At 47.7% G+C, this 21077-nt stretch overlaps 2 protein-coding genes across 3 annotated transcripts; both read left to right on the top strand.

Annotated features, from left to right (window-relative positions):
• Window positions 1-501: 501 nt before the first annotated feature.
• On the top strand, window positions 502-13007 carry LOC122619539 (adenomatous polyposis coli protein). The gene is made up of 4 exons (XM_043796526.1): window positions 502-690; window positions 4518-8474; window positions 8696-8834; window positions 8895-13007. The coding sequence occupies exons 2-4, from the start codon at window positions 4603-4605 to the stop codon at window positions 12150-12152; spliced, it is 7269 nt and encodes a 2422-aa protein (XP_043652461.1). The 5' UTR covers window positions 502-690; window positions 4518-4602; the 3' UTR covers window positions 12153-13007.
• Window positions 13008-13471: 464 nt separating this feature from the next.
• LOC122620092 (neural Wiskott-Aldrich syndrome protein) lies at window positions 13472-21043 on the top strand. 2 transcript variants are annotated; one of them, XM_043797389.1, is made up of 7 exons: window positions 13472-13687; window positions 14789-14964; window positions 18411-18638; window positions 18701-19333; window positions 19401-19565; window positions 19622-19810; window positions 19868-21043. In XM_043797389.1, the coding sequence occupies exons 2-7, from the start codon at window positions 14848-14850 to the stop codon at window positions 20117-20119; spliced, it is 1584 nt and encodes a 527-aa protein (XP_043653324.1). In that variant the 5' UTR covers window positions 13472-13687; window positions 14789-14847; the 3' UTR covers window positions 20120-21043. The 2 variants fall into 2 exon arrangements, with proteins under 2 accessions (XP_043653324.1, XP_043653325.1); XM_043797390.1 differs by lacking the exon at window positions 13472-13687 and adding an exon at window positions 14049-14338.
• The last annotated feature ends 34 nt before the right edge of the window (window positions 21044-21077 follow it).

Here is a 21077-nt window from a genome sequence, read left to right as displayed (position 1 = left end):
AGCAACGACGCGAACCGATTGGCCGTTACAGTTTTAGAGTCATTTTCGTTCAATTCTTATTCAATAACTAAGCAAATTGAGCATTAATAATAGCGTATTAATCTGCAGTCCCTATAGCATTGATATGTAAATCTTATAGGTTGTATATTATTTTCCATATTTTTAAAACTTATTTCCTTTATATTAACGGAGTGAATATTATTTTACTTAGCAGAGTTAAGCACCGAAACAGCGTTGCCAACTATTTGAAGGACTTGCAACAATCGCACTGCCAACCTGTTAAATAATGCTGGCAATTTACAATATTACTGCGTAAAGTAGAATAATATAGTCATTTTATCAAAAAAAAATATAAAAGAATTACATTTTAAGAAAGTTCAGAAAGTGGGTAATATTCCGACGATATTTTTTTCCCTGCCATAAATATCGTTGCCTTCTCCCATCTCTGGTAGCTCGTTTTTGTTGGTTTTTCGAATTTCCGATATAACAGTCACACTGCTCGCCGCGGTTGGTCGCAGTTTTTTGTTGATAAGCGGACTCGGAATTTCGGGCGCGTTTCGTATTTGTTTTGTCGCGAAATGAACCAAAAAGCCAAATAGTGGCAATACCTGTGGGCAAACAAGTGATAAAGCGGCAAATGTGTCATCTGGTGGGCGAGCAAGCTGCCGAGAAATTGTGTTTTTAGTCAAGGTACGCCAATCGGAGAATCTCTGGGTTCGTGTGTGTGTGGGAGTATAGTCGCTGGCTCTTCCAATTGGAATTGTTCTTTTTGGGCCTGACAATAAAACGGAGAATGTTTACTTAATTAATGTGCACCTTATATAGATGGCGAATACAAATGCGCTTAGCTCAACTGAAACTATGAGATACGTTTTATAGTTTCCTGTTATCCTGCCGATTCCTTTTACAGGAAAAATCAATAAAGGTCCCAATCAGAATGCGACTGCGCCCTAGTGTGGGTGTGCAAAGTGCGTGCATGTGTGTCTGTGAGTGCATGTGTGTGAGTGAGTGCTCCTTTATCAGTTGGAAAACGCAGTGCGTTTCGCTGTTGTTGTTTTCGTTTTTGTTTTCCAACAGCTGCAAGTGATTGTGGCACGCCTAATTGATAACTATTTTCGAGCACTTCCACTCCACTTCACCTCAGCATAATTAATCACCGCATTAAGGAAAACACTAATAATAATATCGGCACGCTCGATTGTCTTACATGCCCACAAACATTGGAGAAAAGGAAAACACAATTCCACACTGCATGCGCTCGTATTTAGTTTCCCTTTTACTTTTCTACAATTTACATAATCATCATCATCTCGCGGCGGCAAAGACACAAAACAACCGGGCAGCAAAACAAAAGTGGCGCTCATTAAACCAACTCATAAATGCACACACAGAAATCAGAAGTACTTTTGCACATATGTAATGTACATATGCTTGTAGTTAGTATGTAGTTTCATTATTTAATGTTTTTGCGTAGATTTCCCTGAGTTTGATGGCGCTCGGTTCCATCATCATCGCCGCTTCTCCTTCCCCCGCAAGTCTTCAATTCTTCTTTCTTTGATAATTCTGCCGCGAATATTTCGTATGCAAAATGTGTGCCAAGCCAAAAAACCGCACAGTGGGTGGGATCGCGAGATTGGTAATCATAATCGGTGATTAGCTTAGTGGCTAACTATCTTAGTATAGATAAGATTTTATTTTTGCTATATCCTGCGAATTCTATCACGGCTTAAATGTACTTTTCTGCGAGTTTTTAGGGGAGGGTGTGACGAAAACTACCCTGCAAATCAATAATGAGATAAAATCTGCCCAAAAACACGTTTGCCTCTTTCAAATACTTTAACCTACATACATAGTATGCATTTTATCACAGCAAATTACACTTTCCAAAAAAGGTAATCACATGTCGGTTTAAAATGACTTTAAAGACCTTACCCTCTATAAGGTGATGAAGCTTTATCTCTTAAAATCCAAATCTGATTCACACATAAGCAATTTGTAGCTGCTTCATTTATATGCAGATTACCGAAAATGGAATTGTTCATCCACATATTGATTTAATTATGCAAATGTTTGCATATAGATTATCAAATAAACTCAGTTTTTAATTTGTTTACACCTATCAGTTTATTTTGGAGTAAAATGCTTAGTAAATACGAGCTCATATGATTCAAGCAATAAGTCACATTTGTTTTTAATACTCTTTATCTCTGAAAGTCATATTAACTGGGTGACTAGAAGTTAGCAGTCTGATTCACTTTCTATCCACTAAAATATGGCACTTGCATTACGTTCATAGTATGGGATTGTTTCTGGTTTCGCTAACTATCAATTTAGTTTCCAAACACAGTTGACTCGAAGCGTTTTGCGTCGAATTGTGTCCATTGTGCCAGGGCTGATTCCCTTGTGCGACTCGCTGGCCGGTTAATGACACGAGGAGTCGTCTCTGGGGGACCGGCTACTGAGCTCTTGGCTAGACAAGTGACGCATATTCCCGCATTCTTTGTGGCACTAAAAGTATCTTATACATGGTATCTAGATACTTGTGTGTGGCGCTCATTTGTCTAATTCGCAGATCGTTGATTCATCGAATAGCACTGCTCGTCTTTCGAATTCTTGCCCTCGAGAGCACAGATATCGTGACTCTTGCTAAATGTTAATCGGTAGAAGCCAACTGCCTGTCTTATCAATCCATAGCACTGATAGTGCTGGCCGGCCACATTTATTGTATATTTCGTGTAAAGGCCTGGGCAAACAATCGATCGGCGATGATAACCGATGGCCACTGTTGTCCAGTTCGGTTGAGTGCGGCATTCCATTCGAGTGGCTTGGATGGATGCATTTCCGCTGTTACACAAGCGATTTGCATTTCACAGCCACTCAAATTGCGGTTACCACTTTTCGTTCGCTGACTGTTTTCGCTCTTTACGCTGGTCGCAATTAAAATTTGATTAATTTGCCAATTGGAGCTTGAACAAGTCGACTTGTGCGGACCGAGAACTGGTACACGACCCGGGTCATTCCCATTCCCATTCCCAATTCCAGTCCCAATTCACTTGAAGTCTTGAATTGGATTGGGTACACAGTGGAAAAATGTTTTAAATTATAAAATGCATAACTTGATCTGAAATCTTTTGTTATGATAGATATGACTGAAAAGTGACTAGAAGTATGCAGTAAAGCAAGGAAAGGAACATTCTTACATACTTTGAGACACTTTAATGGTTAATTTCAGAACCCCTAAGTTTTGTTTGGCCCTTGATTAGTAAAGTTGCGTTAATTTCTCCCTGTGTACATACATATTTATGCACATCTGTCCGTCCACGCTCAATTTTACGCTACAATAACAACTGCGAAAAAGAAGTGCAGCACCAAATTGCATTTGCACATAATTCAACGGTAGCTCAAATGAGAAATATGTCTTGTGCTTATGGAGTGTGTGTGGCAACAACAACAGCATTAACAACAACAACAGCCAAGAGTCGGGGCAATATAATATATCTGCTGCAAACGCATCTGTATCTTTCTTCATGCACTGGAAATTCCGCAGAGACGACGCCGTGTGCCGCTAACTTTCTAAAAGATGCAGCGCCAGCTAATCATGATAATGACTTAGCTGCTCATTTGCTATTGTGGCTGCCGCCACCTGAAAGTTGGCTGATGATTAAGTTACAGATAGAGCGATACAGCGATAGAGCAGACAATCCACAGAACCTGCCACAATAGGCGAATTCTTTTGGGTGACTACAGCATCTATGCATCTGCTTAGAAAGTCGATCCTAACAAGTAACCTTGCAGACAGGGGTCGGTCAATTAAAAAGTGAAAAGCGATTAAATTGGTTTCCCATTAAGATCAATTGGTCGATGAATGTAATTTATTTCGATTTCATGTGTTACATGATGTCGTTTAACAAGGAGAATTGCAAGCAACTTTGTAGCTTTAGATCGTTGCTTTAAATTTTGTACAATGACTTCACCTCTTTAAGATAGCATTTATCTTGGCTGGATTTTCATATCACAAAGCTGACATACATAGTTTCCATCGATCATAAACCGAGTCATATGCTCTTGATGAGTTAAGTGTAGGCGCTAAGCTGACGACTGCCATTAGCTTGCCATGCTTAACTTATTAGTTAAACTTGCCTCACTTAATTAAACTATAATTAAGTTGAGCTTCAAGGTGCAACAATGTTAAATACACCATAAGATACATATAACTTCGAGGCTCACCCTATACTTTCAACATATTTTGCTATATCTTTCTTTTGATCACCTTCTATAGTCAATACTTTTGCATTTCTGAGCGCTGCCCACACCTGATATTTGATATATGCATCCATGCAGCTAGCTGACTCGTCTCTGTTTGAGTTTCGCCCAGCGGATGGCTACAGGGATTGGCGGGCAGAGTGGTGGTGCGTCTATAATTAGCCCACGCCCTGGTCCGGCACTAAATTTATAGCAATCTAGAGTCTCAATTGTGCCCGCACTCACTGCGTTCTTCCTATCTGCTTCCCTTGCAGGCCATGGAGTATTGACTCGGACCACTGACATCCCGAATCCCCAGTCCCCGAACCCCGATCCAAGATCACCGATCCCCGCCAGGCCATGCTGGAGCCAACGCTGACGCCCGATCTGGAGGAGGGCATCGCCGGGCTCAGTCTGGAGGATGTGGATGTGGATGTGGACTCGGTGCCGGAGCGTAAGCCGCACTTCCTCGACTACGACGCAGTGCCACCGCCAGACTATGAAGATGGCTTTGGGGCCAGTTCCGGGGAGCAGCTGAAGATGGACAAGAAGTACGAACGGGATGGCGAGGTGAGCGACTACGAGCTGGCCGCCAGTGGCTACACGAAGAAGGAGTTCACCCAGGACGACAACACGCTGCACTTCACCCAGAGCGCAGTGGGACTGGGATCCGGAGCCGTTGGTAAAAAGCCGACGGCCAAGCATTTTCTGGACGAGAACCCCATTCCGCCCGACTACATGTTGGCCCAGGAGCTGCGCGAGATGAGGGAGCATCGCAGCCTGGACAGGAACTTCGAGCGACAGTCGGCGCAGCAGCAGCAGCTGGACGAACTGCCTCCGAGGAATGGAGGCGGCTCCCCGGCCAGCGCAGGTCGTCCGTCGCGCAGCAAGGAACCATCGTACACGCTCTCCCGATTTCTGGACGGAGATTCACCTGCCCCGGCTCCGAGGCTGCCCAAGGGAGCAGCCTGGACGACCAGCTTCGATGAGCGGTACACCTCCTCGGCAGTGGAAGCCACACTGGGATCCAAGGTGGAGTGTGTTTACTCACTGCTCTCCATGTTGGGCTCAAATGATCCCCTCGAAATGGCGAAAAAGTTCTTGGAGCTGTCGGGAAATGCTCAAAGTTGCGCAACTCTTAGACGCTCTGGTTGCATGCCGCTCCTGGTGCAGATGATGCACGCACCGGACAACGACCAGGAGGTGAGGAAGTGTGCTGGACAGGCGCTGCACAATGTGGTGCACAGCCATCCGGACGAGAAGGCTGGCAGGAGGGAGGCCAAGGTTCTCCGACTGCTTGACCAGATCGTCGACTACTGCTCCTTCCTGAAGACGCTGCTCCAGAGTGGCGGCGAGGCCATTGCCGATGACTCCGACCGCCATCCGCTGGCCGCCATCTCATCGCTGATGAAGGTCAGCTTCGATGAGGAGCACCGCCATGCCATGTGCGAGCTGGGGGCGTTGCACGCGATCCCCAACCTGGTGCACTTGGATCACGCCGTTCACGGACCCAAGCCGGAGGATCAGTGCTGCAACTCCCTGCGGAGATACGCCTTGATGGCCTTGACCAATCTGACCTTTGGCGATGAGAACAACAAGGCGCTGCTGTGTGGACAAAAGCAATTCATGGAGGCCCTGGTGGCCCAATTGGACTCGGCACCGGACGATCTGCTCCAGGTGACGGCCAGCGTGCTGCGCAATCTCTCCTGGCGAGCGGACAGCAACATGAAGGCGGTGCTGAATGAGATTGGAACGGTGACAGCGCTGGCCCTGGCGGCCATGCGGAATAGGAGTGAGAACACCCTGAAGGCCATACTCTCGGCCCTGTGGAATCTCTCGGCGCACTGCAGCACCAACAAGGCCGAGTTCTGTGCCGTGGATGGAGCCTTGGCATTCCTGGTCGGAATGCTGAGCTACGAGGGTCCAAGCAAAACCCTTAAGATCATTGAGAACGCGGGAGGAATCCTGCGGAACGTGTCCAGCCACATTGCTGTATGTGAACCGTATCGGCAGATCCTGCGCCAGCACAACTGTCTGGCCATTCTGCTGCAGCAACTTAAGTCCGAAAGCCTCACGGTGGTCAGCAACTCCTGCGGAACCCTATGGAACCTGTCCGCTCGCTCTGCCGAGGATCAGAAGTTCCTGTGGGACAATGGAGCGGTGCCCATGCTGCGTTCGTTGATCCACTCCAAGCACGCCATGATCTCAGAGGGCAGCTCGTCGGCGTTGAAGAACCTGTTGAACTTCCGACCTGCTGTCCAAAATCATCACCAGCTGGATCCCATTGCCCGCTCCATGGGCCTCAAAGCATTGCCCACTCTGGAGGCACGCAAAGCCAAGGCACTGCAGCAGGAGCTGGGTGAGCGCCACACGGCGGAGACGTGCGACAACTTGGACACGGGCGGTAAATTGGCCAAGGAACGAGCATCCAGCTCATCCAGACGTCATCCTTCTGCGCCACGCTTAACCCGTTCGGCAATGCTAACGAAGAGCGAGAGCCGGGATTCGGTTTACTCGGCCAAATCCGATTGCGCTTACGATCATCTTATTCGCTCCGCCTCTGCTTCAGATGCACATCGAAAAGTGAAGCCAAAGATGACGGACTTCGATCTGGAAATGGAGCAGGACACGGAGGCAACCGAGGAACAGCCCATTGACTACTCGGTGAAGTACAGCGAGAATGCCACCAAGACCTCAACATATCAGGAAACGGACCTGGATCAGCCCACGGACTTTAGCCTTCGCTACGCGGAGAACCAAATCGAATCCGACCTGGACATATCAGGGCCAGCAGGCGCCCCAAAGAGTACCATCACTCCCCCTGCTGAAACAGTTCCCGTGAAATCCGAGGGCCAGGAAATAATGCTGATTCTAGACGACAGTGTGAAGTGCTACCAGACGGAGGATACCCCTTATGTTATTTCCAACGCGGCTTCCGTCACAGATTTACGAGTCGCTGCCAAAGCGGATGCAGAAACGGAAGTCAAGCCAGAAGCACGCGAGGTGGCCTCTAAGGAAGGAGCTCCCAAAAAGCTGTCCAAGCTATCGCAGTGTGGCTCCGGTTCGTACACTCCAGAGAAACCCATCAACTACTGCGAGGAGGGAACTCCTGGCTACTTCAGTCGCTACGATTCCCTGAGCAGCTTGGATGAATCCGGTAAGGCCAACCAGGCAACCGTAGGAACTGATGCGGAAAGCAAACCCAAATTAGAGAAGCAGGAGGAACAGGAATCCCAGCCAGCTGAGCAGATCCTGGCCAAACCTCCCACCCAAGCGAACTCGGCTTTGGAAACTCCATTAATGTTCTCGCGACGCAGCTCCATGGATTCACTGGTCCACGATCCGGATGTTGATGTGGCCAACTGCGATGACAAGAGCTCGGTGGTGAGTGACTTCAGTCGCTTGGCCAGCGGGGTTATATCCCCATCCGAGATCCCAGATTCCCCCACACAAAGCATGCCTCAATCTCCACGGCGAAATAGTGTCGCTGGTTCCGGGCAGAATGTGGATTCTCCACCGGTTGTCATCCCGGCCAGCCTGCAACCACTTCGCAGCGTTTTCGAGGACGACCTGAGCAGCTTCAACGTGGAGCATACACCTGCTCAGTTCTCCACAGCCACCAGCTTGAGCAACCTGAGCATAGTGGATGATGAAAAGGCACCAGCCAGTGTGGCCGAGGAGGACAACGAAGATGAGCTCCTTTTGGCTAACTGCATTAACATGGGTATGCAGCGGAAGCCAGCTGAGGCTGTGAAATCCACAGTTGTGAACTCAGAAGTGGACGTGGCCGAGGAGACCATTCGTAGCTACTGCACCGAGGATACTCCAGCATTGCTCTCCAAAGTAGCAAGTAACACAAACCTTTCGGCCATCTCCATGAGCTCCAACGATCCCAAAGATGCCGCCACTGGACAGGCACAGATATACGCACATCAGCTATCCGACGATGTATCCTCGAACGCATCGGACTGCGGTGGAGCAGCTGGTCACCTGCTGCAGCAGTGCATCCGCGATGGCATGAAGAAACCCCTCGCGGAGCCCACTCCAGATCCCATAGCCATGCTTCGACGTGGCGGGAACCAATTGCCTGGCTACCTGCCCTCCGCCGATGAAATGAACAAGTTTCTGGTGGAGGACAGCCCCTGCAACTTCTCGGTGGTCTCCGGTTTATCCAATCTCACCGTGGGATCCAGTCTGGTCGGGCCAGCCGTGCAACTCAAGGAGACTGTTCCGTGAGTTGTAATCCCATTTAAACTATATGGCTAAGTAGGCTTTGCTTAATGAGTATTTAATTACTATTAAAAGTGATATCAATATCAAATGATCCATAGCGTTACTATGATAATTGCTATTGCATGATAATGTTTTGCTTTAATATTAATTGGTGGTTCAAGTTAGCAAAGCATATCTGAGGTAACTAGATACTTAAATAAAATCAATTTTTTCCCATTAGATCCAGTGTGGATCAGAATCCCGGAATGAAGGCGAAGCCCGGCAAACAGGAGCAAGTCCGAAGACCGCCGCATTGGCAAGATGATTCGCTGAGTTCTCTATCCATTGACTCGGAGGATGACACCAACTTACTGAGTCAGGTTTGTGGTAAATGAATCACCAAATCAACCATATATTAAACCATTTGCTTTTTATTTTAGGCTATTGCCGCTGGTTGCAATAGACCGAAATCGAATCTTGGCTTCAGCTCGAACGGCAAGCGCTCCAGCTCGCTAAACTCCTCGCAGCCAATAGCCATCAATGCGGCCACCTCGGCCAGCTCGCTGAATTCGGCGATGACAGTCCGCAAGAGCCAGCAGCAGGAGTCGTACAGTTCCGTGGACTCCAGCGACTCCAACGACAACCAGTCCAAGTCGCTCTTCGAGCTGTGCATCCTCAAGGGCATGTACAAGTCGAAGGAACCGGGCGCCCGGGCCCAGCAAATGCAGGAGCAACCTATAGTGGGTTCATCCTCCGCCCAGTCGAATCCCAGTCTCAAGCAGTTCGATTCGCTGCCGGTGCAGCTGCCATCTAGTGGACAGGTCAAGCGTCAGCGCCATCATCATCATCACCATCATCATAGGGAGCGGGAGCGAGAACGCAAGGACGAAAAGTTGCTGCAGGAGTGCATCAATACGGGCATCTCGAAGAAGATCAACGCCGTGCCAAAAAACGTCCTGGCTACGTCTGCGGCTGCATTGGAACCGTGTCACCCAATGGCAGCTACTACATCAGCAAGTGCACTCAGCACAGCAGCTCCAGACGTAGAGCAGAAAGCGCACGCCACCAGCTCACCCAATCCGCAGCAGCAGTCGTCCACGCACCCGAGCAGCCCCATCCTCCCGAATCCTATCGACGCCATCGCCACCGTCACCGACACAGCAAGAAGTCCAGCAGCTCCAGATCAAGGGAGCGGGAACGCGAGTCAGAACGGTCACGAGACCGCTACTGGGTCTAAGGACTTGGACTCGGAAGATCGTTCCAGCGATGAATCAAATCAGTCCTTCATCATGGAGACCATGGTCAGGTTGGACAGTGCTCCCAATGAAACGTGCATCTCCGGTGCAAGCGAGAAGCACAAGGATCCCGACCTCATGCTGAAGTCTGTGGAGAGACTGACCATGGAGTTTGTTACCTCGGCGGAGCAGTTGCGCAGCAGCAGCCACAACCACAGCAGCAGCAACAGCCACAAGAACGCCAGTAGTAACAACACCTGGAACGAGAGCACCTGTCCCAATGATGTGAGTTTCCCCAGCGTAAGTCAAACGGCTCCTGTTCTGGCCTCTCTAAGCTTGGATGAAGACGCCACAGAGGCGAGATCTCTGCATGAGTTTGTAGAGATCACACCCACAAATGAACAGCAACCAGCATCGCTTGAAGGCGAGACAGATACCCTGGTTAATGGCCATGCCGACAGCTACTCAGGATCATCTGGGGGTCTTATCTTCCAATTGGGTGGACAGGTGCAGAATGCAGGTGTCAGACTGGAGCCGCAAAGACTACTATTCAATGGAACGAGTGCCTCCATTATGACCAACTCGACAATGATTGCGTTCGAGGCGCGAGCTCTGGCCGAAAATCTACTCCAACCCGCTGCCACTGACGATGACAACACGGAGATGACCTTCAGCTTGAACAGTCTGGATCTGGACAATGTTCGTCCGCCGTCGGGAATGGAATCGCTGAACAGCTGCTACCAGGATCACTCCCAGCCGAGTTCCCTGCGCCAGCCGCTGCCCAGCAAGAGTCCCAGGTTTGCGCGGAAAATGTTTCCGGCCAATTTGGTAGCCCGTCGAGCCCTGGGCCACTTGGCTGGCAGTGCGGAGAGCGTGAACTCCAGCTGCAACCTGCTGGACAACATCAAGCCTCCGTCGCTGATGGACGAACTGCTGGACTCCATGATCAGTGTGGACAGCATTCAGTCGGAGGTGGCCGATGGCGAGCAGGACTGCAGCATGGCCACCACCATTTCTGTGTCCAACTATGAGACGGCTGCTTGTGATGATCAGACCATGACCGTGCTCCAAAGCTGTTTCGACGAAGATGAGGACGCCACAATGAATGACTACAGCTCGGCCGAGTCCACACCCAAGCACGGCTCAACTCCATCACCCAATCGTCGTTCCCTCACCCCGAAAGACAAGCGCCGTCTCACCAAGGATCGCTACAAGACCTACACCATAGCCACCAGCTGCGAAATGGACGCACCAGAAGCCAATGAAACTCTGCAGATAGAAATTGTGGAAAGTGCTGTTCCTGTGGCCACATCCTCACCGCGTGCAACTGGAAGGAGAAGGGGCAGTGCCGAGCGGTACAAGACCCAGCTGATTGAGTGTCCCCTGGCTTTGATACAACCCCAACCCGATGATTGCCCAAGCGAAGAGCTCTCCTCCATTCGAGCAATGATGCAGCAGTTTACTTACATCACGGACATAAACATTGGACAGAGTCAGGAGACTTGCGAGACTACTGATCCTCCAGAAGAGGCGGGGGAATCGCCAGAGTGCGATCAGAACTCGGAGACGGAGTCGTGCGACGGTCAGGAACCGGCGCAGCTGCCTCCTCCTCCGGCAATTGTGGAACTTAGAGCACCTGTCGTCAAGCCCACAACTTTGGAGCCCGCCACGGCCGTAAAACTGGTGCGCGGTCGCAAGAAACCAGCCTACGTCTCACCATACAGCATGCAGAGTCAACGGAATAGTAACAATGCCGCCCCGTCCAAGAAGAAAACCCTATCTCCAACAATTGCCAAACGCAGTCTGGTGGCCGGCGGGTCAGGAGTTAGGCTACCAGCCAAAAAGAAGCCAACGCCGCCACCCGAGCCCGCTCCCGCTCGCTTGGAACGCCAAGGAACCTTTGTCAAGGACGAGCCAACGAACTCCAATGTTCAAGTGCCCGTGGTGGAGACGAAACCGGCTCAAACCAGTCCCACTCACCGCGCCTCAAAGCTGCCCACGAAGAAGGGCACGGCCAGCGGTGGCTCACCATCCAAAGCTGGCTCTCCCAAGAGGATACCCGTGGCACCGGTCCGCCGAATGACGCCTCAAAGGGCGAACACCAGTCTGCGATTAGCCGCAGGCAAATCCCCTGCTGCCTCGCGTGTGGTTTCCGCCCGGGTGTCGTCCACCACGCCACCATCACGCAGCAATTCCAACCTGAATGGAAACAGTGCAGCGGCAGCAGCTGCGGCCAAGATCAACCAGGCCCAAAGCCGCATAGCCAACATCTGGAAGAGAGTGGACGAGGCCAAAACCAAGCAATCGTCATCCAACCTGAGGACGCAGAAAACCAAATCTTCCAACATGCTCAACGGAAATGGCACCAAGCCGACGCTCCTGCGCAGCTCTACGTTTGACAACACCCCCAGCACCGCTGGAGGAGTCAAGTCCAAGCTGCCAGTTGTGGGCGCACGAAAATAGTTGGGTGATTTTGCCAGGATAGCATCGATCACAAATTAGCCAAGTTAAAGCATAAAGGGAGGAGTGGAGACTGTAAGAGGAACAGGACTGTATTTGTCAAGCATTTTTTAGGAACGGAACACGCACAGGTCCACATCCACAAGCAGAGCTAGAGTCAGAGTTATAATCAAAGAGTGTTTAGGATAGGAGTCAATATACAATATGTAATCAATATTCAACTCTCCTTTTACTTTTTACATATACATGTATGTACGTAGACCCTAAAACTTTGTAAGCAACCAGTTTAGCATAGAGTTAGCGCAAACTCCTAGTAACTTCAACTAATCCAAATCACAGTCAGAGAAGGAGGCCCTATGCTCCCAATCGTGTGTAGCCAAATGTATTGCATATATATACACTAGATCAGGCCTTTCAACATGTGTACAACTCCCCAATATATACAAAATGTATACTGGCATATATATAAATGCTATATATTCGATTTGTCGCATTAATTAGGAAAGGTTTACGCGTATGTGTTCTGATTTAACTTTTACACTTAGTTAGCAGAGCTGTCCTCCAACTGGGCAGCTGCTGAAATCAATTACAATCGTATAGTTGCACATCTGTATTGAGAATATATTCTAAGTTTAAAATATGCCCCTGGCTTCCTTATGCAAACACCAAATATCTAAAGAGAGAAGAAAAATCACATTTTTAGTCACTGCTTTTTAAGTATTCTTTTATATAATTTAGCAACTTAAGGGTAACCGTTTTAGGAAACAGCTTATGCATTAAGTCCATCATTTGCGACTTAGTTTTTACCGATTCAATGCGATTAACCATTTTTAATATGAATAAATCGAAATATGCTTTTTGTCAGCAAGAAATAAAACCAATGTGGAATTTACTCGATTCTTATTTTTAACAAAATAAACATATTTTGAAAGCCAAATGGACAAATATTAATTCTTATTTTAATATTTTGTTTATAATTTTGTAGGGTATTTAAAGTTGTCTTACCTTTAAGCAATAATTCAAATTTAACGGAAATCATAACGTAGATGAAAAACATATCCCATATTCATGGCCACCTGGCAGGATTGCGGGATTGCCCAATACGTTTTGCCGCTGCATATAAAGTTCAGATATTTTCTAAATTATGGGTTGAATATATATTCTTAAATAAAAGTGGAAACATAAATTTAATGAAGCTTTAAGGCGGAACTAGTGATGGGCCATATTGTTAAGTCTCGAGCATGGTCTGAACAGGGCCTCGGCAGAGCTAGCTGCATTTTTTAGGTAATTATCGAGTAGATACGATTCATGGCCTATCGCTTGGTTCGGCTGGTCACACTCGCGAGCAAATGAATTGAATTGAAAAAAAATAAATGAATAAACAAACTAGCAGTGCGTCCGCGAACAGGCGATTTAACACCCCGGAGGACCACTCGTTTTCAACGTCATGCACTCGATGACGCGGACGCGCGCACAGTAGAGCCTCCCGTTAAGGAACCCGGAGTCCGCAAGGCTACAGAGACTACACAGATTTTGTGGTGTGTTGTGTTGTGTGTGGGAAAAAAAGACGAAAGAGTGAAGAGCAGTGCACGAAAATAAACGCAAAAAATCAATGGGCGACCCCCCCAGCAGAGCAGGCCTCACGGGAAATCCGAGACCTTGAGCTGGGGGCGAGTCCCATCATCCAACCCAAACCCAACCCATCGACAAACTCCCAATCCTCAGCAGCGTCTGTCTATTTACATTTGCATTTTCACCCCACCTGGCGCGACGACGGACGGACAGGTGTTGTCACAAATCTTGGTGCTGAACGGTGTGGCGCACAGTGGGGTGGAGTGGCAAGTGGCGAGGGCCAAATGTTGAGTAACCCAGACCACTGTGCATGTATCACACATAGATACATGCGCACACCTAATCAGTGCTTTTCGCCAAAGATAAGGGCTCTTTTCGAAGAGTTTGCCACTGGCAGAGTTTCTGCCTCTTGCCCACATTCAAACGCAGCTGGCTGACTGTTTCTGTTTCTGATTCCAATTCCGATTTCCGACTCTCGAGCACCGTGACTCAGCCCAGGCGATCCGCTCGCAGCCCCAGCGACACCATAACCAGCTACATCGTCATAGCCAGCGCAGGTCTCGGTCGCTCTCGCTCGCGCTCTTGGCCGTAATTCGGGCTGAAACCCATTCGAAACCGTAAAGACAATATTATCCATCGAATTAGCAGTCCGAAAAGCATAATTCTTCGATCCCAAATCGGGTTATTCGCAACACACACCGCCCTACCTTGCTCCAAGTCTCTGTGGATCGGAGTTTTTACAAGCTGTACACTGTACAAAAGAAGACAAGCTAACTTTTTATATTCCAAAACGTTAACTGCAATAATTCGACTGAAAAGCTTCTGACCTAATTAATATAATACTTTCTGAACGAAAACGTCTCATATATCGTCAGTCCAACAATCCCAAACCCTTGTTCACCCTATCGAGGCTCAACTGTAGCTCCGAGTGCCTGTATTGTAATGAACTTTTTATTTTCTCGGGTTCCCCTGCGTATTGTGTTATTAAATTAATACATTTAGCTTTTGTTCATTTGCGTATTGTTTTCGCCACACAATAAAATGCGTGTTGTGTCCGTATTGTGCAGGGAAACCAGCCCAGATCCCCAGATCCAGCTCCAGACCCAGATCCAACGACTCCGGCCAGATGAGCAGCGGAATGAGGTCGCAGGACGGTCCGCGGGCGAAGGTCAATGCCGCCAGCACGCTGCTCACCCAGGAGGAGAATGAGGCCGTCTTCAAGCTGCTGGGCAAGAAGTGCCAGGTGAGTTGTGGTGACTGATGATGCATAATGCCCCGTCCGGGTGATTAATAATTAGGCAATGACATGGTTTGTGTTCCTCCTCCACCTCCCCCTCCTCCTCCGCCGCTTTCGCCGAGCAAATCCCACAGCTTGATGAAGCACTTCCTGCGGCTCAAGTGTCGCCCATCGTGTGCGAATTTCGCTCGACGCTTCGCAGAAGCATAATAGTAACCCTATATCATAAAAATCATCGGTCGGTGGGCAGCTGTCTGGCATATTTACCAAATTTCACTTGCACACTGCCCAACATAGCCAAATGGTTACTTTGCCCATTTAAAGCTGGGAACGGAAGCTAGCAACTGGGAAAACCATTAGGGTTCTATACATGTCGAACCCAAAATAGTTAGTTGGTCAACTATAGAACTTTCATTGGAGTTTATAAAAAACATGTGCATATTATTAGCTTTTATTTCAGTTGAAACCCACATTATTCAGCTGTAAACGGTTTGAGTCAGTGCAGATAACCATTTGGATTAATGTTCGCATTGCTAAGTAAAAAATTAAAAAACAAATGATGAATCATTGTAGCACAGCTGTTCTTTGGCGCCTATACATAGATTACAATTTATTGGGCACTATTCTCGTATTTAATGTTTTAACAAAATTAGGTGTGACAATAACTATAATGAGTATATGATGATTATAAATAATATTTATTAAGGTGAAAAGTTGAGTAGAGCGTGCTGGCCAGTGTTACTAGAGCAATTTGTTAGAATTTGTTAGCATTACTAATATTTACTTAGCATTTCTTAGTGCCTCTATCAGCAAACGGCTTGAGCCGGCATTGATAGCCCACAAGCGCAGTTGTTTGCACTTCTTGATTAGTTTTTTATTCCCTACGCTACTCCTCCAATACTATATGGGAGTGCCAATGCCGACTCTGGTGCAAAATGAAAGAGAAACCATTAGCACGGCCCATTGGGTTGCGATAAGACTTTGGTTATTTGGTATTTGAGGCGAAATACAGGCGAACCATATCTTATCAATCCGTCCGCCCGCCCGATGCGAATCACCGGCCAATGCCAAGTGCGATAAGAATGCCCTGAAATTGGAGTGGAAACTTGGAATGTGACCATTTAACGGCGGCCGTTATGCGGATAATTATGGTGTTTGTGTGTGCACAACATGGGAAAATCGCTCATTTCGATTCGCAATTCACGCTTTGCTAATTCGCAACTTTCCATTGACAAAACAGTTTCGAAATGCATTTGAACTCTGCCAAAGTAAGGCAACTAGTGGGCTGTTTAAGGTAGTTGGCCCCTCTTCATTCACGCATTACCAATCCATTTTTCATAATTATGGTCTCTGCCTTTGATTCACTGAAGCTACAAGTATTGGGCAACTCCATGAAGATGTTAAGGGATCTGTAAATTATGTCATTAATCCCAAAACTCTACGTATGCCCTGCTTCCTGAGATAAAGAAAGGGATTAACTGGCGTTTTCAAGAGCAAGCCTTTGTTGCGCCTTGGAAAATATTCAATCAATCATCAAACCATATCTAGTTTTCACCGTATCGAATGCTGCCTGCCTTTGTGCGATATAGTGTCACATTCGTCGTGTGATAACACACAAAGCTGCAGCTTAGCAAACCCGATGTTGTTATTGTGGTTTGGCAGTCGCGCTTGTCGCAACTCTTGCTCGCATTTATTTGTATACACTTATTTAACGCATTTTTCTGCACAGCCCGAACTTTCTAATTGATGTTTATGTTTGGCTTTTGTGCGCGCTAAATCCCAGCTCTTGCTCTCTGAATAATTAGCTGGCTTTGATTACTTTTTAAAGAATTTTAATAAACAAGCGAAGTAGCTGACTCACTTCTAGTATTTTTAAACATCTTTAAATAGCAATGACATTCTCCAAATACATTGCGAATTAAGTTGGTGGCTATAGATAGCTGGATAAATGCCTATTTATAATGTGACATAATAAAGTGACCACAGGGCGTATGCGCATTTTTACCGCTCGGCCCATTTGGGTTGACTTGTACCGCTAAGACCCCACCTCTGCCCCGCTCCATCAAGCCAAACGCTCGGTGGCAATGACCACTTTTTGCTGTCGGCTCTCGCTGGTTTTCCATCGATTTTAATGCTTTTTCAAAAGAAACAACAGCTTGTACGTAGAAGGCAAGACATCATTTTTACAATGCTACTTATGTCCGCACAAAGTTGACGAGTAAAAAAAAGAGCCAGAGCTAAGCATCAATAAAAATTCAAATGTGTTCACAATTTCGCACTTGCCAGCGATACAACTTGTGTTGTGCTGTGTTGTGTGGGCTGGAAAGCATCCACATCCACATCCGAAGCTACATAAAATCCAGTGGCTCGTCAATGCCTCTTTCTCTTTTATTTGAGCCAAAGGTCAGCTGCAAACGTTTCTGCATGGCCATTGCCCATTGCCCATTGCCCATCCATCCATCTCTAATGTGTCCATTAATTGATAATGCTGGATTGCTGTTCGGCTGCAGTGTTTCAATTGCCAGCACGTAACATTTTGGATCATCGCCCAGGGGCGGCAAGTTCAATCAATTAGCCACGATTCGGGTTGAGGGTCATTCTCTGGCCCCAGGCAAATGCCAAATGTTAGGGCCACAAGTCTCACACTCTCGTTTTCATAGGGCGTAAGAGAGGCTGGTAATTCCTGTGTCCTTGCTGCGAAAATTCTCACAAAGTTTTCAATAAATAAATTAAGGCTTGCCTTGACTTTTCTGGCGGCAGAGCATCATGCACATAATGGTTTTGGCAACTATTCTGATGCGGCAATTCAGTGGCAGTGCAGGATGCACTTCTTCGAGTGTCGCCACCATTTCCTGTCTGGGTCATAAACGATGTCGTCCGTCAAAGAAAGCTCACTAAGAACAATTTTTCAGAACTCAAGAGTACTATCTATACTTTCTACTTAAGGGAAGCACAATTTCCATCTTAAAGCAGTGGATGATACTTCATTTTTGCCTGTGCACATTATGGGTTTCCGTTGCACTATGGCTGAAATACGCACTGATCCGCGGAGAGTTGTCCACTAGACTAATGTCCACCGACTAGACGTAGGCCCTCCATCAACCGGGGCTACGTGCTCCTCATGTCAAGCGGCTGGATTGCCCATCCAACTCCCAGTTGCAGTTGCTGCAAGAGCTGGCCAGGCTAATCGGTATTCAAAAGAGTCAACACTCACTGGGGGCCATCGACTCGATGGCCAGAAACTAGCGAAACCGAAAGTCAGATGAGTTTTTCAGCTCGAGCGCGACAGTTCATTGAGTTCGTGGTCGTCGTATTGATAGTTGCATTCAAATGAGGCGCAAACTGAAGGTGTTGGAAGGCTTTTGTTCGCCCGTATTAGATAATCGCCCCGGGGCCTTTCTATCGATGGTCATAATTTTGTGTAACGCAATCTCTGCCTGCTCCACTTTCAGACACTCAACACCGCCGTGGTGCAGATCTACAAGACGGAGGGCAGTGCCCATGCCCACTGGAAGAAGCGGCACACCGGAGTGGTGTGCTTCGTCAAGGATAGCGCCATTCGGTCGTACTTCATGCGCGCCTACTGCCTGATCAAGAACGAGCTGATATGGGAGCACGAGATTTACGATGGCATGGAGGTGGTCAAGTCGCGACCCTTCCTGCTCACCTTCGAAGGCAGTGTAAGTAACTTTTTCGATCCTCCTTCCGGCTGGGCATCTAACCTAATATTATATACTTTCAGGATGGTCATGTGGGACTAAACTTCGTCTCCGAGGAGGAGTGCGACTCGTTCTTCCGCATTGTGGACGCTACCATAGAGACTCGCAACCGCAAACGGCAAGAGAAGCGCAACCGGCAGAAAAGCCAGCAGGCGCCCATTGCTCCATTGCCTCAGGTGCAGCGAGAGCCGGCAAGGCCACCACCCATGCAGGGTGGTTTGTCCGCCACGGACGGCGTTCAGCTGAGGAACAATAAGATCAACTCGGTAACACTGACGCCAGCGCCAGCGCAGTCGAAGGGTTTCCTGTCCAGCAGTTTTGGGCTGGGCAACCATGCGAAGGACAAGAAGGACAAGCGCAAGGTGACCAAGGCGGACATCAGCCAGCCGACAAACTTTGTGCACCTCAGCCACGTGGGCTGGGATGCGCAGAAGGGATTTGATCTGGCGGGCAACGAGAACGACGAGGTGCTGAACGATTTCTTCGTCAGGGCGGGTGTCTCCGATGTGGAACTAAAGGATCGGGACACCCGCGCCTTCATCTACGACTTCATACAGAGCAACAATGTCCTGGCGTCGGTGAAGCAATACAGTGTGGAATCGCCAACGGAAACAACGCCTCCCATGCCGCCACCGGTGCCAACCCGACATCCCTCTGTAAGTTTTCATTTAGCCCTTTTATACGTGCGCCTTCTCTGACCCTACATTCAATCTTCCAATTTAGAATGGCAACCAAAGAACTGCTCCTCCGCTGCCGCCGGCAAGACAACCACCGCCCGCAGTGCCCGTCACTGTGCCGGGCGCCACACGAGCTCCTCCACCACCAAACAGACCTCCACCCATTAGCACCGCTCCACCACCGCCACCAGTCAGTGCGCCCGTTGTAGCGGTAAGTCATCTGTGCCCGATTAAAATGGACAAGCAATAATTGGAATTTTATTACAGCCGCCACCCCCACCACCGCCACCACCAGCAGCGGTGCCGCCACCACCGCCCCCGCCCATGCCAGTGGGAGAGATTCCCGTCATTACGACCACGCAAGCACCGACTCAAGCAGCCCGGCCAGCAGCTCCAGCGGCCCCAGATCCACGCAATGCTCTAATGGACGCCATACGCAAGGGAACCCAGCTGAAGGTGAGTGTCCGACAGTTAAATTGGTTTTCGCTCATTCAGTTGACTTAATCCAAACAGAAAGTGGACACGGCTGCTCTCAGCACTGGAAGTGGCGATTCTCGCAGCGATTTAATGAAGGATATACGTCAGGGCACTGTTTTAAAGCCGGCCAAGGAACGGGAGCTGGGAAGTCAGCGAGTCAGCGACAGCGGAGCAGGTACAGACGCCTTGGCCGATGCACTGCGTCGTGCGCTGGAGGCACGTGGAAACGCCATCCACTCGGACGAGGACGAAACCGAGTCCTCGGACAACGAAGGGGAGTGGGACTAAGGGAACTACGGATGACACGATGCGATGGGGGCAGGCAGACACTATTCCAAATATAAGCAATAACTTAATTTGTGCTTTGGCATTTTGGTTTATCGTTAGATAAATCCCTGTAAATACTGTTAGTGAATTTTCATACCTCTTTAATTTAATTGTACGAGTTTAACAAAAACAAAATGTACTAAAGGATAACCACAAATTGAGAAATTTTATCAGCATTTGCCCGTTTTCGTTTGTTCCAATTCACATTTGCATATCCATTATACTGCTCAATTAAATATGAAAAATACACATATGTATGTGGGTGAATTTTGCAAACCCCGTTCAGACTACTGTGCCAAAAACTTGAGAACACCAAAATGTAAAAGGAGTTTGTGAAAAATTAGAGATTCACTTTTAAGCGAACTGAAAAACTGTAAACTGAGCGATAGAAATTTATTATAGTGAATATATTTTATAAATCTACAACAAAAGGAAAGGATCAAACGAAAAGTAATCTGTGACTGCTATTAATAAAGCCACAGCTGAGAATTATTCAAATACAATATTTAAACTAATAGATTTGCCCGCAATTAACCATAAACTAAATTTACAAGTTTGCTCAGTAATAATTCACTACTTGTTGAAATAATTATTAACAAATGTAATGTAAGTGTGGCTAAGTCCAATAGGCATGTATTCAAACTACGTTGACCACAAGGCTTCCTCGGGCACCCATGGGTCCGCTAAAGCTGTCTATTACATCCAGTTACACCCAATCGATTGATGACCTAGTAACGCATAAGTATTTTCTTTTAGTTTGAGCGCATTTAATGCAAACTTGTAGTCATTTTTCTTCTGTGTGTTTATATTTAAATCAAGATTACGTATATGTATGTTTTCGTGACATTTTTGAAACTAATAAACCCAATAAGCTTGTCAGACCGAGCAATTTATGTGGATCAGATTTTGGATTAATGTG

This window comes from Drosophila teissieri, chromosome 3R (assembly GCF_016746235.2).
Source record: "Drosophila teissieri strain GT53w chromosome 3R, Prin_Dtei_1.1, whole genome shotgun sequence".
NCBI lineage: Eukaryota > Metazoa > Arthropoda > Insecta > Diptera > Drosophilidae > Drosophila > Drosophila teissieri.
Note: the sequence above shows the minus strand (reverse complement) of the source record. Positions and strands in the feature narration are given on the sequence as shown.